General features: G+C 52.0%; 1 protein-coding gene across 1 annotated transcript in view; it reads left to right on the top strand.

Moving 5' to 3' along the window:
- Nucleotides 1-6,906, top strand: part of LOC100905050 (sal-like protein 1) — a 63,442-nt gene extending 56,536 nt beyond the window's left edge. The window contains exons 3-16 of the mRNA XM_029111697.1: nt 430-567; nt 897-1,015; nt 1,141-1,628; nt 1,718-1,895; nt 1,992-2,190; nt 2,300-2,602; nt 2,717-3,237; nt 3,435-3,591; nt 3,682-4,478; nt 5,051-5,215; nt 5,340-5,513; nt 5,646-5,813; nt 6,098-6,380; nt 6,494-6,906. Coding sequence (XP_028967530.1) covers nt 430-567; nt 897-1,015; nt 1,141-1,628; nt 1,718-1,895; nt 1,992-2,190; nt 2,300-2,602; nt 2,717-3,237; nt 3,435-3,591; nt 3,682-4,478; nt 5,051-5,215; nt 5,340-5,513; nt 5,646-5,813; nt 6,098-6,380; nt 6,494-6,906 — 4,103 coding nt within the window. The remainder of the gene's footprint in view (nt 1-429; nt 568-896; nt 1,016-1,140; nt 1,629-1,717; nt 1,896-1,991; nt 2,191-2,299; nt 2,603-2,716; nt 3,238-3,434; nt 3,592-3,681; nt 4,479-5,050; nt 5,216-5,339; nt 5,514-5,645; nt 5,814-6,097; nt 6,381-6,493) is intronic.
- The last annotated feature ends 8,876 nt before the right edge of the window (nt 6,907-15,782 follow it).

Raw genomic sequence — 15,782 nt, 5'->3', positions numbered from 1 at the left:
ATATTTCTGTCGGGCCAGTGTTTATTAGCTATAGCTAATATTCAATGATAATGCCAGAGACTGATAGCTTTCGAGATAAGCGATAAAAAGCGAGCTAGAAAAATCGAACGACCGACTGAGCCAATTAAGCTTCCTCATTGGCGGAGAGAGACCGACCGACCGGACGAGTGAGAGCATCTCCCCATCCATCGAATCGCGCCGCGGATAAACAATCAGCGGCTCGGAGGTGAGATCGTACGTCTCGAATGTCGGCGCCGAACACCTCTGCTCAAACAAAAGAACGTAGTCAGCTGGGTCTATGGATGAACGTGTTTGATGGTGGAGGGCTCGATAGTGAGTGAGAATGATGGACGCCGGTCATCCGGTAAGATCAGAGCGGAACGTTGTCGGGAAACATCAAGAACTGACACTCTCTCATTCGCTTTACAGATGAAGCTGAAGACACATCACAAGACGCTCACGTCTGTGGTAAGTGTCGACGCGAATTTCTCGAGCTCAACGAGTTCCTACTGCACAAGAGAGCTTGCACCGGCATTGGACCCCCTCAGCAGGAGGACAGCAAGTCGGGTAGGCGAATTTTCCGGGCACTTATTTCCCGTTTCGGAACCGAGTCGCATGAGGAAGCTTTCGCGAGGAAAAACTTAGGAGAAATTCCTCCGAGCCCGGTGCGAAGTTTCTGATAGGGAGACTGTCGCAGCGCTCGTCATGTTTCGAGATAGCGATACTTGGCCGATGTCTAGAACGAGGGAGGGGGAGGGAGATTGGGAACGCAGTTCGCGCCCGAAGTATGCTAAATTCCCTCGCTCTAATTGGTGCATGGTGGTGATGAATAAGTGTCGACAGTGGCGCGTGGCTCCGGCAGGGGATTTACTAGATTGGCCTGATCTTCATTTTAGGCGATGGCGAGCTCCCCCCAACTCACGTGACCCTCGAAGCGCTCCGGGGAACTAGAGTGGCAGTCGCTCAGTTCAACACCCAATCTTCCAACGATGCTCCAGCAACCCCGGCGCTACAGGTAAGCCTCGCGATTCACTTGACGAGAATTCGACTTCAGAACCCAGCTGACCGAGAGCCGGTTTTCGAAGCTTCTCGTGACTCCGGCGAAAAATCCGAGAATAACAATGAGTTTGGTGTTAACAGGATGCACTAGTTAGTCTTCGTCAACAACAAGCGGTTCAACTGCAGCTCTTCCAACAACTGGAAGCGTACGTTCGGAACAACGTCGGTGGACATCCGTTGACGGCCAGCTTGGAGAGACCCGATTCGCCGAAGGTACAGCCAGCCGATACAACAAACCAGGAAGAGCTGGACGACGAGCGCGCAGCTGAAGATCCTCGAGCCGCAACGAGCGAAAGCGAAGCCGAGGATCGCTCCAAAAGCCCAAAGATCAAGTCCGAGCAGGGTCCAGGTGGCCCTGTGAGTGTTCTGTGCGCTCCTCTGCCACCCGATGCTGCCCCTGAGGTGACTCCAAATGCGCCGAATACTTTGGAGCTCCTGCAGAAACACACCGAGAAAGCTCTTCAGAACACGATGTCCGGAGGCTCGTTCCTACTCAACGGCCTCGGCGCATTTCCGGACGAAGCCAACGGGGACGGTAGACGAGGGGAGGGAAAAGACAATTATTTCAGGTACGTTCAAGGCTCACGCTTTTTTGCGGGCTGACCATTTCTGTCAGGAACGGGGCATGGTCGAATTGTCTAACCAGTGATCCCTCCAGGCACCGATGCCGTTTCTGCGGCAAAGTATTCGGTTCGGACTCCGCGCTGCAAATCCACATTCGCTCGCATACCGGAGAGAGGCCGTTTAAGTGTAACGTTTGTGGAAATCGATTCTCCACCAAGGGAAATCTTAAGGTGCACTTCCAGCGGCACAAAGCCAAGTATCCGCATGTTAAGGTGAGTCACCTTTCGGCTACGAATATCGATTTCCAGCTCGACTGCGGCTGGAGTCCGCGACGAGCTCGAACTCATGTACGACGCTCCGATATACAGATGAATCCACATCCGGTCCCGGAGCATATGGACAAGCACTATCCGCTTCTGGAACCTCCCGGAGAGCGGGTGTCGCCCCCACCGGGTCAACTACCCCTGGGCCCATTACCGCTCCTGTCGACCGCTGGAAACGCACCGCTTCCCCTGGATGAGAACGCTCGGTTTAGACTGAGTCTCGGATTAGCAACTCCTCACTCGGGTAAGCTGAGAAACTCAGATCCTTCAACGTTCACGTCGGACCGGGGGCTCGAGGTTGTGATCGCGGCGATCGATGAGCACATCCCTAATCCGACGATGTGTTTTTCCAGCGGCGAAATCATTATTAGCAGTTAGCGGCAACGGAGGAGACCTTCGTTTGGCTCCGGCCGCTACATCAGACCTCCGGCTGCGCTCCTTCCCCAGCACGGAACGATCCGTCGAAAACGCTACCAATAATCCTCTCGCGGAAAATGTCCTCCTGCCGGGTAACTCGGTATCGGCGCCTGGACTGTGGCAGTTAGCGAAGGAACTTCAGAAAAGTAGAGAGAGAGTGTTTGGCTTGGCAGAATCGGCCAGTAGCAATCACGACGAGGAAGAAGAAAGCAACGCTAGTGACAGGTCGCACGACAACGGTGAGTGGTGCTCGTAGTTCGGTCTGTTTTGAGTGCGGAGGCAAAGGAACGGCGGCGCCGCGCCGTCGAGCGAACCCATCATAACGCGGGAATTTTCTCTCTCCGCCCATACAGCCAATCGTGAACTTAATCTGAGTGCGAGCCCCGCGCCCGTGCCTGCGCCCTCGAACAGCCTTAAAGACCCCATGAACGCCCAGGAGCCAAGAAGCAAAAGACTCCCTCTGGCAGATGAAGAGGAGAAACTTGATCGCGTGGAGCCCATCGAAAAGCGAAGGCGCACCGAACAAGACATAAGTTCCGATTCGGCGCTCGTCCAGGGGCAATCCGTTTCGGACAAGTCAGAAATCTCTGAATGCGACGACACCGGGATGTCGGGAATCGTCGTTCAATCTCCGGACGGAGATGCCCCTGCTGGTTACGAGTCGTGGGAAGAACTAATGGAGGTTGCCACAGACACTGAATCGGGAATCCAGAAATTGGTCGAACTCTCCGCCCAAAACGGCGGCGAGCCGAACCAATGTGTCATATGCCAGCGGGTACTCAGTTGCCGAAGTGCGTTACAGATGCACTATCGAACTCATACAGGGGAAAGACCCTTCAGATGCAAACTCTGCGGAAGGGCTTTCACCACGAAGGTACGTCGATTTTTCGCATGTCCCCAGCTGTCGTTCCGCGGCTGGAGCGTTTTCCCCCGAGAGCTCTCTCCCATTCTCGCCGCCCAGCCTTGTCGCTCCGTCAGACCGGGAGGTGGGGATCCGAGCCGGATCCCCCGAGATTTTTTCGCAATGAGTAATGGGCGAAGTTGACGCAGTTTTCCCGCTCGCAATTCCAGGGTAATCTGAAAACACACATGGGCGTACATAGAGTCAAGGCCCCTCTTAGAGTAATGCATCAGTGTCCTCTTTGCTCCAAGCAGTTCACCAACTCACTCGTGCTCCAGCAACACGTTAGGAGTCACAATAACAACACCGACTCCACAAACAGCACAAGTAAGTTCTCCACGACTTCGGAAGGCTACTCGGGAGGTCTTCCCCTTTGTGGAATTTCGAGGCTGACGGAGTTTTGATTCCTTCTCGAAGCAGGTCAACCTCAGGACCTCAGCTGCACATCTTCCCCAGGTCAGGGGCTTTCTCCTCGCGCTACTCCTTCCCCCCAAAGGCAGTCTCCGCCAGTGACTCCGAATTCCCGAGCGTCGTTGGACAACCCAGAGTTGTTCCCGTCTCGATCCCCTGGGGCGAGCGAGCTCAACATGGGCAACGATGACGGATCGAGGTCTTCACCGGACATTCGACCCGAGGTTACGTTCAGAGAGGGCGAACCCGACCTCTCGGAACCCAATTCCTTGGGAAGACTCAACAGTTCTCCTCTAAGTCATCCTGGTGTAGTCCCACCAGAGGCTCTCGCGAATTTCATCCCCGATCTGACAGCTAGCAGGCGAAAAGCCACGATCGAAGAGCTGAGACGAAATTCTCTAAATCCTAGTGAAAAAGCCGAAAACAACGGACCTTCGGACCGACACGATGCTCGTCCGGAGAACGGCGGAGAGAACGGTTTCAGCAAGAACACGCTTGCCATGCCTTTACTGTTGACTGGGGGGACCTCGTTGGCCGCGCTGGAGTCGTTGACAAATGGAGCGCAGGGACTTGGCGGGATCGCTTTGGGGCTCATGGATGGCCGGATGAATGCCGGCAATAATAATTCAGCGACAACAGCGGCGTCCGATCGACGCCGTTCCTCGCCCAAGCAGGATCCAGTGCTCGATCTCTCGTCGAAGCCACTCTCAAAGCTCAACACGACGAATCCGACCGATGCAGCCGCCCTGGCCGTCACTAACCTCCTGCAGACCATCCACAACCAAGTGAAACCTCCCACGCAGGTAAGCTAGACACGTCGGAGGAAGCGATCGCGAGCCTCGTCGATTTTCCCAATGTGATGTAAGAAGTATTTGGTGTTTCGGTCGAAGCGGCGGGCATCTCCCTCAGTGCGGGACGAACCCCAGCAATCAACAGCAGTAGTAGCTGAAAAACTAAAAGTGCCAAACGAAGTTTTCTGGTGTATTTTTCCATTCGTTCCTTGCTTTCTTCGTTGTTCGCTTGTCTCCATCCAACAATCGGATGATACGAGCGACAACGATTGACTGTTGTAAAATGCCAGCCGAGCTATTGATGCAGCAGTCGCTGTGACTTGCTTGGCTCGTGTGTGTCTATAAATTGTGTTGTCTCTATCTTTGTCGTGGGTCGATCTGATACTGACGAGAATTGAGACTTGAGGAATGTGCTTTAGAGTGAGAGAACAAAATAAAATGCGAGACGGCACGTCGACCGAGAAAAGGCACTAGGGGAAAAAATGTGACACGTACAGCTTTCCATAATGTATGACTATACCGGCAACGTCCGTTCTCGATGCCGCGGTCGGTCGGATAAGCTACAAACTCCTTCGCGATTTTAGGCGGAGCTTCTGGCCCAGGGAAAACTGTTACCGGGATTGAGGTTTCCTGTGGCATCGCCCAACGGGAGACCGAATACCACCTGCCAGATTTGCTACAAAACATTCGCTTGCAACTCCGCGCTAGAGATCCACTACAGAAGTCATACTAAGGAGAGGCCCTTCAAGGTAGGCAGTTGGCAATCTCCGTCGGGGGATTCCCGTGGTCGGGATAGTACCCAGACACGGGACCGGTGGCGACGGAAGTCGGCCGAATCGGTACTCGTTTAGAAACAAGTCTGCGTTTTTGCAGTGCGCGATCTGCGAGCGTGGTTTCTCTACGAAAGGAAATCTGAAGCAGCACATGCTCACTCACAAGATCCGGGATCTCCCTCCCCAACTCTTCACGCAAACGAATACGTCTCCGGGAGCGATGAATCCAAATGCCAAACTGGGTACTGCCGCTCCGCAAGCTCTCCAAGTCCCGGTAAGAGTCCCGAGAGACGCCATGCAAATTGAACGACCCATGGTGGGCCTGGGTGTGGTCGTGCCGTCGAGGAGCGGCTGGAACCAGTCGGAGAAATCTCGAACTCATCGGAGCGATCTTCCGCTGTTTCAGCTCCTGCCAACGTCGCCGAACAGCGGAGCCGGCGAGAACTCCTCAGACTCATCCCGAGGAACATCACCGTCGATACAGAGTCCGCTAGGATCGACTTCGTCGACGCCGACCAGTAGACACGTCTGCAATTACTGCCAGAGACCTTTCTCCAGTTCCAGCTCTCTCCAGGTGAGTTTCGTGAGGAAAATTCCGAGGTTGAAAGCGAATCGACTCGGCTCCGATGCCATAATTCGAGTTCCGTTTGCGACACGCTCGAATTGCGTTCAAAGTCGCTGAGCTGTAAGGCAAGCGTGCGAGTGAGTGAGCGAGCGAAGCGGAGGGAGGGAGGTCAGGCATTTGGGCGGTCTGTCGGTCGGGCAGTCGGACGGACTCGAATGAGCGGGGAAGCAGCCGAGTGGGAAGCTAATTAGGGTTCATTGAGAGTGAGTTTCATTTGAAGCATTCCGCTCCAGATCCACCTTCGAACTCACACCGGAGACAAGCCGTTCCGCTGCGCCGTCTGTTCCCGCGCTTTCACCACAAAAGGCAACCTCAAGGTGCATATGGGCACTCATGTATGGAACCAGCAACAGAGCCAACAGCTGGCGCTGCTCGCACCAAATAATCAAGCGACGCCGCCCAAAAACGAAAACAAGAAGGGCAAGAAGCTCGATCCGATGGACCTCAATCAGGTGATGGCGATTTCCCGGCCGGACCTGTACTTCAATCCGTATCTGAATGCGAGCTTTTTGAATGGTAAGCGTTTTTCTTTCTTGTGCTCGATCCGGGTTCCGGACTGAGGGGGTGGCGGGTAGACGGGATCGTTGCGTCGATCGAAGCGTGCTCACGACGGCCCTTGGTGTTTCCAGCTGCTGCCGCGTCTGGAGGTTTGCCTACTCTACTTGGAGGTCACGAACCCGACAGTCCGTTATCATTGGTGAATAAAGGCGGCTCGTCCTCGGAGGCGATGAGCTCTCCGCTGTCCTTAGTGAGGCATCTTCAACAGCAAATGCAATATCCGCTCGCGAATCATTTGCACATCGGTGCGTCGTTGGACAACGGTGACTTACTCCGTCGCGAGATTTCGGCCTCTCCAGAATCCGTCTTGAGCTCCAAGTTCGAACCAGATCCTGAAGCGCTCTCTCTGGTCAAGAAAGCTGGCTCTAAACAGATGCAGGACATCAACGACAACAACGAGAGACATAAGGAACAGATTCTTCCAGTGACAGAAGTCAAGCAGGAAGTTGATGACCCGCTTACTCCCACCGAAACGCCGCAATGAATATCCGACAAGTTTTTCCTCAAAATTCTCTCTGAAACTGCGAGAGCAGCAGCAATATCAGCAACGAAGCGATCAGAGTGGGACTTCGCCGGGATTTCGCAATGCGGCATTCGTGGTACCTGCACCGGTGCCAGTCTCGGCTGCTTCGTGTAAGAGAACAACAACAACAACGAAGACTTCAACTAGGAGAAAATTCCACCGATTCAACTCGGCTTCGTGTTGTGGCTCTACAAGGGAGCTCTCATCTCAGAGCGAGCCTACCAGCCCGGCGCGAGCCCCAACGCCGACTGCGACAACAATTGCGAGTACGGAAACAACAACGACTTTTAAGAAGAATTATTCATGAAGAGTAACGGGAGGTGGTGTGCAAGTATAGCTTTCAAAATGTTCAACAGTGGAATGTAAAATCACGCCGCAACGGCGCTCACTCAACTCAAAAGTCCGAATTCGGGACTTAACATTATTTATTACTGATGACGTGTGATCGATCGACGGTCAAATGGACGGACGAACGGACAGACGAACGGACGGACTGACCGATCGATCAGATATTGTCGATCCGATGACCGATACTGACAAGGACGATAATGCTCTTCAAACTCTCTAGTGCATTCAGGGTATAGTTAGACTTTAGATTTGTTCTATTCATTGATGTATGTGCCACCCGAGCAGTAGTGCAATACCAAGGTCGAAGGAACCACGAGCATACATGACTGAATACACCATAGAAGAATAAGAGCGTGCATGCGGACAAACAAAGCAAGAACCCTATTTACGCAATGTATGGAGAAAAAGAATTCGAAGAGTCAGGCGGCTCCTTCACGACTCACACTCCGTTCAGCGAACCAGATTATTCAAGGGTGATTGAAATTATCATTATAATCATGATGATAATAATGCAGACGAACGCAGACATTGGATGTGGCGATAGCTACTTGGGATTCCGGAGGAACCGATGACGATATTTATCATTTGAATGAGCGTTTTCCTACCACTCGATAATGTAACACGGGAGCCGTTCGATGATTTGCTGAATCTCTAAATCCTTGAGAGAAACTAACGCGAACCCGCGAACTAGCGAGAGACTCGACATCTCTTTGGGAGGTAAGGGACGGATTTCCCAGAAGGTTGCAAACAAAGGAACGAACGGATTTTACGAATCGACAGCGGATCGACCAAGAAGGAAAATGAATCCACTACTGACGATGGACGTGACTGTGTGTTTGTGTGTGCGTGTCTGTCTGTCTTCTGTCTGCGTGAGCGCGCGAGTGCATGTCTATCCGTCGCTGTGACTCGGAAAGAAAGAGAGTCTGCAAACCATGCAGCCAGGAAACTTCACAAGTAAAAACCTTAGTGTGTACAGTTTAGGTACAGACGTGCGAATGAACGTTGCGGATGGATCCGATGATCGCCTGCGAATAATGGCTATCATTATCATTACTACGACAACTCTTATTATATGTCAGTTTGTATGTGATGAATTAGCCGCCTTTACGGGAGTGTCGTAACCTAGCGCTTCCGGCTGTTGCGTGCAATTGAAATCGTTCAGAGCACCTAGTGTTCTTGTCGCGGTAGTCGGTGTTGAGTAGCCGGCAAGGAACTTCGACGAGCGGAACTATTCAGGAGAAAAAGCCAACCAACGTAACGAACGGATTCATCGGCGTCGTCCCGTGCTGAGTTATCATATCACATTCCGGGAGGATCGGTGCGAGGATAGACGACGGTGTCCGTTTTAAAAAATCATACTCAAGCAGCAGAAATTTGTGTGCGTCTCTCGATACGAACAAACCTCAAATGCATCCGCAAGAGAGAGCAAGGATGCGAATCACATCGATAGAAACACAGAAAAGCAAGAGATTTGCACCAGCTGAAGAAACGGGAGCTCCATCCTTTGTCCGAGACGACCTCTTCGAATTCCGAACGGAAGTATGGAAACGAAAACATAGGGTTCCGCGAAGAGGACGCCTCGAGACATTGCTGGTCACAGTCTAAAAACGAAACACACCCGGAAGCCGCGATTTTTGAATTCTTGCAGCTGCACTCCGATGATCAATTATATGTCCTCCTCCCCCAGCATAGATCTCTCCCCTAAACAGTTGTACTGCAACTCACACTGATATAAAATATTATTATAATTATTATTGCATATATAAGTAGATCTAGACAAAGAGGTGACATCCCCCTTTTCCCAAAGATGAAGGCGGCGACGACGACGGATCAGGTCATCGAGGGCGATTAGCTCTGCTGAGAATAATAATAATAATAAAAATATTAATAACAATTATTACGTCACTAATGAGTAATAGACGACGACGATGATGATGATCCAGATTCGGGAGATCAAGATGGAGCGCTGATGAAAATCGCGAGCTCAGAGGAGTTATATTTCGGTTTCGAAACAGGAGAAAACTTGCGACCACCATTACCACTCCAGAAACTCCTAGCTAACAGACGCCTTTCGAAGCTATCGCCCGCGCCGTGGCGACCACTGATCAAACGATGGTCGGTGGTAGGAATCCTAGGATCCCTCAGCTGATGGACGTGATCGTTTAAAGTGGATGATGGTGTCATACGACAGAACAGCGAACCAAGCGTGTTTGATCGTGTCGAGTAGGTGATGCGACGATTTGTTGCCCTTGAGCGTGACAGTCTTCTAGGCGACATGGCTGCCAGGTGTATTCTTAGCTCGAATTGAGAGCAACCCATGACAAATTCCAGTTCCCTTGTGGGGGTCAGGAGTTATTTTTAATACATCGAAATCCCCCGCGTGTAGGAGCTTTTCCACAGTCCGAGCGGTCCTCTCATTTCGTTCGTATCAGTCTCTCTCTGGCGGCTTCAATCAATGTCTCTCGCAACACTCCCCCTATCCCCTCCTCCTCGCCCGACGATGCGAGCTTGCCCGTTCCCCGTCATGCTCTGGAGGATTGTCTCCCTATTTTCCCAATTTTTCGGAGACGTTCGGGCGAAGCGCATCTTCAGACTTGAAGGCGATCGGCTTCCCCGAATCGCTCACAGTCGTCAGTAACTCCGAGGAGTTCGATATATATCATTTTCTATTGGATGATCGTTGAATGCTGCTCCCCACGGATACGATGGACTTCGCGAATCCCTGAAGAAGCACTCAGAACATGACAGCGAAGAAGACACCATCCTTAATTTCGAGGACTCCCTCAATCAATTCGGAAAACTATGAGAACGAAAATACAATTCCTCCTCGGGTCACTGATAAGGCTGACACCCACCGCCGCTGTCCAAGATTGTAGTTCATAGAAGAACGCTGGAGTCAAAGGATAGATTAAAACGTACGAACGAGGAGGAATGAATAACAATTATTATGTGGCATACGATGGAGACTGAAATGACAAGGAAGACGAGGGAGGATAACAACCTAGGAGTGTTAGTATTGGTGATACCCCGCGATGACGATGATGATGTCAGGCGGAACAGCTCGCTGTGTATGGAGACCCCGTTTTTGGTAATGGTGGTCGGTTCCCGTGAAAAGCTGAAATGCAAAAAAACAGCCTTCTCTGGGGTACTTTCGTGATCAAGCACGAAAAAATCTACACCACAAATAAATTCAATGCAATTATGAGCCAAACATGCAAGGTGTCCTCTTTCTTCGCTCGAATTCCTCTCTCCCAGGGATACTGCGAACTCTTCTCTGTGGAGTCGATGTATGTAGAGTAAAGATCCTAGTTCCGAACCAACATATGCTCCTCTGGAGCCCCCAAGTGGCATTTCGCGTTTTCCTCAATCCAGCAGCAGCAGCTCCTTGCAACCTTTCACCGCTCCTTGTCCCGTTATAGAGTAGCGTCAGTTTCGCATACTAATCCATTTTTCAAGTGGCAACTCGCATCCACAAGCGTGGGAACTCGAGCAAGCGAGCTCGGGGCACTCAAATGAATTATATTCGGATTTTGCACTTCCCACTCTCGTTTCGCTCTCTTTCCTACACTCATCCATATCGCTTCGATCCCGCTCAGTCTGGCCCTGGAGAGAATATTTTTCGCGGGGAAGGGGGTGCTGAATGTTTCTCGCCTTGAAGAGTCGACGATTTGAGCCATAATTTACTTGATCTCCAAATTGAATTAGGTTCGAATCATAAAATTTCCTCGCGGCATGCTCGCTCGTGGGCCAAAGCAGCCACCGCCTCCCCTCATGTTCGTCAAGTGGCTCCCGTTCGCAACTCGAATGACCTCATAAAATATCCTTACCTCGTTTCCTCGTTGCTAGATATCAAGCCAATTTCTGAACTAGAGTGGTAAGCTTTGCGTACGTGAGTGAGAAAGTATTCCCTCCCTTCCTGTCGTATAGCCGACTATCGAACTGGCACTCGGCCTCGGGTCGCTAACTCTAAAACCTACACCGTTTCCCTCCGGGCTCGAACAATATCTCGCTCTTTCAAGATTGAACATCGTACGACTGGAATGGATAATCTAATAAGTGTCCGCGGTCGAGCATGGCCGTCACATGCGAGATGTTTGAGCGCGGAAGTGTTCTGACTAAGACGTGGAGTCAGAGCGTCTGTGGCATCGCGTTTTTATTTCAGAACCATAGAGATCAGAAGTCAGATCATAGGCCCTGTTCCTCTCGACGGAAGCGATTTCCCTCCCTAATCCTTCGATTTGAAGTTCCGTGTTTGGACTTGAAGAGCCATCCCCGTAGAGGCAACCTGTCGTTAAATCTCGTGCATTTCGGACTCGAAAGAGCTCACCATGCCACTCGCGACCCGCGATGTGGCAAGAGGCAAGGGAAAAGGATGGGCATAAAGTAGTGTTGGCAAGTTGCCCCGTTTCAAGTTGTCACACAGGTAGGTAGATGGTGGGCTGCTGTCACGGTGGCAGCGACTTTGGAGGAAAGAGCGGGAGAGGGCGACACAAGACGACGACAAGAGAGGAAAAGAAGACGAAAAGCTGCAGCAACTACCTCAGAGCTAACCCGCTACCAACTGTGCATAAGGGGTCTATGAGCTGCTTCATGTTGTTCGCCTTCGCGAGCGAGTAATAGAACCACGGTGCTGCTTTCCGACTCGGGCTCGTGGTTTGAACCAGGACTTTCGAGCCAGCCAGCCAACCCGCCAGCCGACGAGACGGTCGGCAAGCACGCCAGCCAGCCCGCCAGTCAGCCAGCCTCCCGAGCAGCCTACCGTCCTCTCGACGGAGAAACGCACGAGGACACCCGAAGACGAAGACCGAACTTCGGAGGACCCGGGGGTTGCCGGAGAGGAGGGGAATACAGTCAGAAGAGAAAAATTGGCGTCATTTTTCCTGTGGGAACGAAAGAGGAAGGATCGCCGCCTTTTTCCCACCCCGCTGCCGTTTCTCCCTCCCGACCGTTTTCGAGGAGGGCAAGAGGAGCTCCACAGAGGAAAAACGGGGAAGGAAAAGAAGAACAGCGGGCTAGAAGTGCCAGCATCGCTTGGCGACGAAAAATAGAGAGAGAGAGTACGCGGCATGGGCCGCCGCCGCAACCACCACCGTCGCCGCTGCAACCCGGAGAGGACGGCCCAGTGGAGATTTATATCAGGGATATATACACCATGTGTATATATATTGGCTGCCGCTGCCGCCGCAACCGCCGCCACCACAGGCACCGCTACCGCCGTCGGTGGATGGGGATCGAATCTTATGGATTGCAGGATTAGAGCAAATGTGGCCAAAGAGGAAGCTAGAGAACGGAGAGATCGGAAGAGGAGCATACCGACAGAAAACGAAAAAGGAGAGAGCGATGAGAAGGTGGGGACCGTCCGGCCCCGGACCGGGAACGGGACGCTGGTGACAAATGCAGGCGATCTGAGTTACATTCGCAGATTCATGTATATATCTAACTGCTGACCGACGCCTTGGGGGCAGTCTACGAGAGTTCGGATTCATTTTGCCCGGATCGTTCGTACAGGCATCGTTCCCTCACGGTTTCTCATGATCCGAAGCTTCGTATTCTTCACCGATTCCGATCGGAGCACCGGTCCCGAAGGTTCGCGCGCGATATCATGCGCGAATCCTACGCGATTTAGGAGCAGATGCTCCCGGTCTTCCAAAAATGTCGACACGCATGCATGGAGTTTTGCACTTCGCTCTGTAGTATGTCGCAGCTCAGAGATCAGGAAGACAAAAACTCTTCGCCGGTCGATTCGTTCAACCTGCTCCGAATATCTGATGGTATGCCTCGTTCGCTTTATCAGTTGTGCTCCGTCTTCTTTTCGCATTTCTTTATAATCTCAAAATCGGATTATCTAGCGGAACTCCTGAACTCCCGCACCGCGACGAGGGCAGGCTGCAGAGAGAAAGTGCCGCTGCGAGACTGGAGGGAAATACGAGGAACAAGGAGATTGCTGCGTCTAATCACTTTATAGACGACGCGTAGCGTTGTCCTTGCTCGCCCGCGATACGAGAGGTATCTCCTTCCCCGTTGTTCGCCGGTGGCCGCTTGGTTGGGTTAAAATACCGAGGGAGATTCGTCGTCGTTGTCGTTGTCGAAAAACGGGGAAGTTTTGGGGAGACAGGGGAACCGGATGAGGATGCAGCACAGGAGTAGCTAGCAGCATTTGTCACACAAGTATTAGTCAGACACCGCCGCCACTGGTGCGGCTCAGGTGGATGTCTCAGAGGGTCGTGGGGGTGGAGGAGGGTGAGACGCCCTGCTGGATGGGAGGGTTAATCGATGAATAGCTTCATTGCTTGGCTGAACTCTGCAGTGATCATTGTATTTATGTGAGTGTACAGCCGGAATGCACGTTTGCGACTATTCACCTTCATCTATTAGGTACAACATGCTCCGAGGGCGGCTGTCCGGAGTTGTCGCTTCCCTCAGGCTCATGATTATTCCCGGAATGGAGGAACAATTCCATAGGATTCGTATGATTCAGGCGATTCTCCCGCGTATCGGGTTGGGAAGTTACCCTCGGTTCGGATTCCGGGTCTATCGCGTTCCGCAACTTCAGAAACGTGATCGGGAAATAGTAGAAACCTTCCACCGGAACGAGAGAGATTTCGATTCGCTCACCGGCCCACCGGATTCACCCGTGTGGTGATACGCTTAGCTCCAAAAGACAGCGAAGGATCGATCTTCGATCTTCAATCATCATCATCATTATAACCCCGGATATTCTTCCCCCTTGTCAGTCTGCGGATCTTGGGGAGGATCGCCAGGGTCTTGGAAGAGTTTCCGATCCTCGGGGGCAGAGCCTTCTCGGGGGCAGAGGTTTGCCCATGCATTCGAGGAGTGAAACCTGGGAACTGGAACGACGACACGGCGAATCCGGCGCTTAATTTTTTCGACAGATAGACATCAGGATCTGGTAGCAGCGGAACCGGTCCTTGACACCAAATCCTTTGTTTTACTCGGTGGTAAGTCAAGCGGTTGCAAGTGCGGATTTGTACCAGATGGCAGCCCACACAGGGGTATCGACACCATTCGAGGGGAGGTGGTTTACCGCAGTCAGCCATCATCTCCATAAAGGAAGCATCCCCATCACTTCACCTCACCTAACCCCGCTTGGTTCCGCTCTCGTCCCGTTCGAGTGGCAGATTGCAACCTGACATACGGATACCCATTGCCCATACTTCACGCTTATAGCCGAGATGCTTATTGCAATAGATTGGCAACTGAATCACAGATGAGCAGCACTGGATCGACTCAGGCAAACGTCAAGAATAATACCCAAGCGATGCATTGATGCACAAGTTCGCTCCGCCGAGTTCCACCCATGGATCGGGGCCGAGAGTAGACATCCAAATTCCGAGGTCCGCTCGCCAAGACGGTACGGTACTTATGATTGTCTGCGAAATAGAAGAATTATGAACCGAGGCCTGTTGTTCTTTTTTCCGTGGAAGATATGCGAACCCGAAACGGTCTGACGAATGAAGAGCATTGAGTTCCCTGTGGATATGCGTACTAAGCATCTCACAAGTGAACATTCTTTTTTGAAAATGACAATCGCCTGGTTTGACATGCTTTTCTGAAAGTTTCCGAGCCCCGGAGCAACCCCGAGTCGTTTTTCCCTGCTGTCCTGCATTTTATACCCCTTTCCTGCAGGCTCCGGAACCCGGAAAAACACCATTTACATCGAAATCCGGGATATTTTGCTCGGATATCAATGGGAATGGGTCTTTCCGGGCTTCGGAACCTGGGGGAAAAACATTCCCATCAAAATCCGAGAAAACTATCCCGAATTTCAATGTGAATGGTGTTTTTCCGGGTTTCGGAGCCCGCAGGAAAGGGGTATGAAATGCAGGACAGCAGGGAAAAACGATTCGGGGTTGCTCCGGGGCTCGGAAACTTTCAGAAAAGCATGCCAAACCTGGTGATTGTCATTTTCAAAAAAGAATGTCTACTTGTCAGACCTCCACGATCACAATTGTTGTATCCATACACTGACGCTCATTATTCCTCCACGCTTCCCGTCGGAGGGCTGTTTTTGGGACAACATGACGCGTAGGTAATCGAGTAGGTTAACAACAACCTGACATTTTCACGCTTGCTGGTATGTCGGTATCGTGTTGTCACTCCCTTCTACGTCTGCGAGCTCTAACGGATCCCAGATTACACTTTCGCCTCCATCAGCCGCCACGAAGCCAGCCTCCGCTCCCGCCTGCTCGCCCGTTCCCCTCATCGGTTGGTCGCCCGCCCGCCCGCACCCTCGCTTGCAAGACTCCGTGTTTTGAAGTAAAAAAAAGTTCATTTTGACAAATGACTCAGGTACTCTGCCGCTGGCTCACTGCACCGGATCTTCGCCGGGGTAAGGGTAACCATACTCCCTCAGAGTCGGCATATAAGGGTTAACAGGGTCGACACCGGCTCGCGGGGAGACAGCGATCGAATTATACAGAAATCCATCCGCAACGGGGTATGCACGACTCACTCTGCCTCCGAGAGCG

The sequence above is a fragment of the Galendromus occidentalis genome, unplaced genomic scaffold (genome assembly GCF_000255335.2).
Source record: "Galendromus occidentalis unplaced genomic scaffold, Mocc_1.1 scf7180000077460, whole genome shotgun sequence".
Lineage (NCBI taxonomy): Eukaryota > Metazoa > Arthropoda > Arachnida > Mesostigmata > Phytoseiidae > Galendromus > Galendromus occidentalis.
This window is presented reverse-complemented; position numbering and strand designations above follow the sequence as displayed.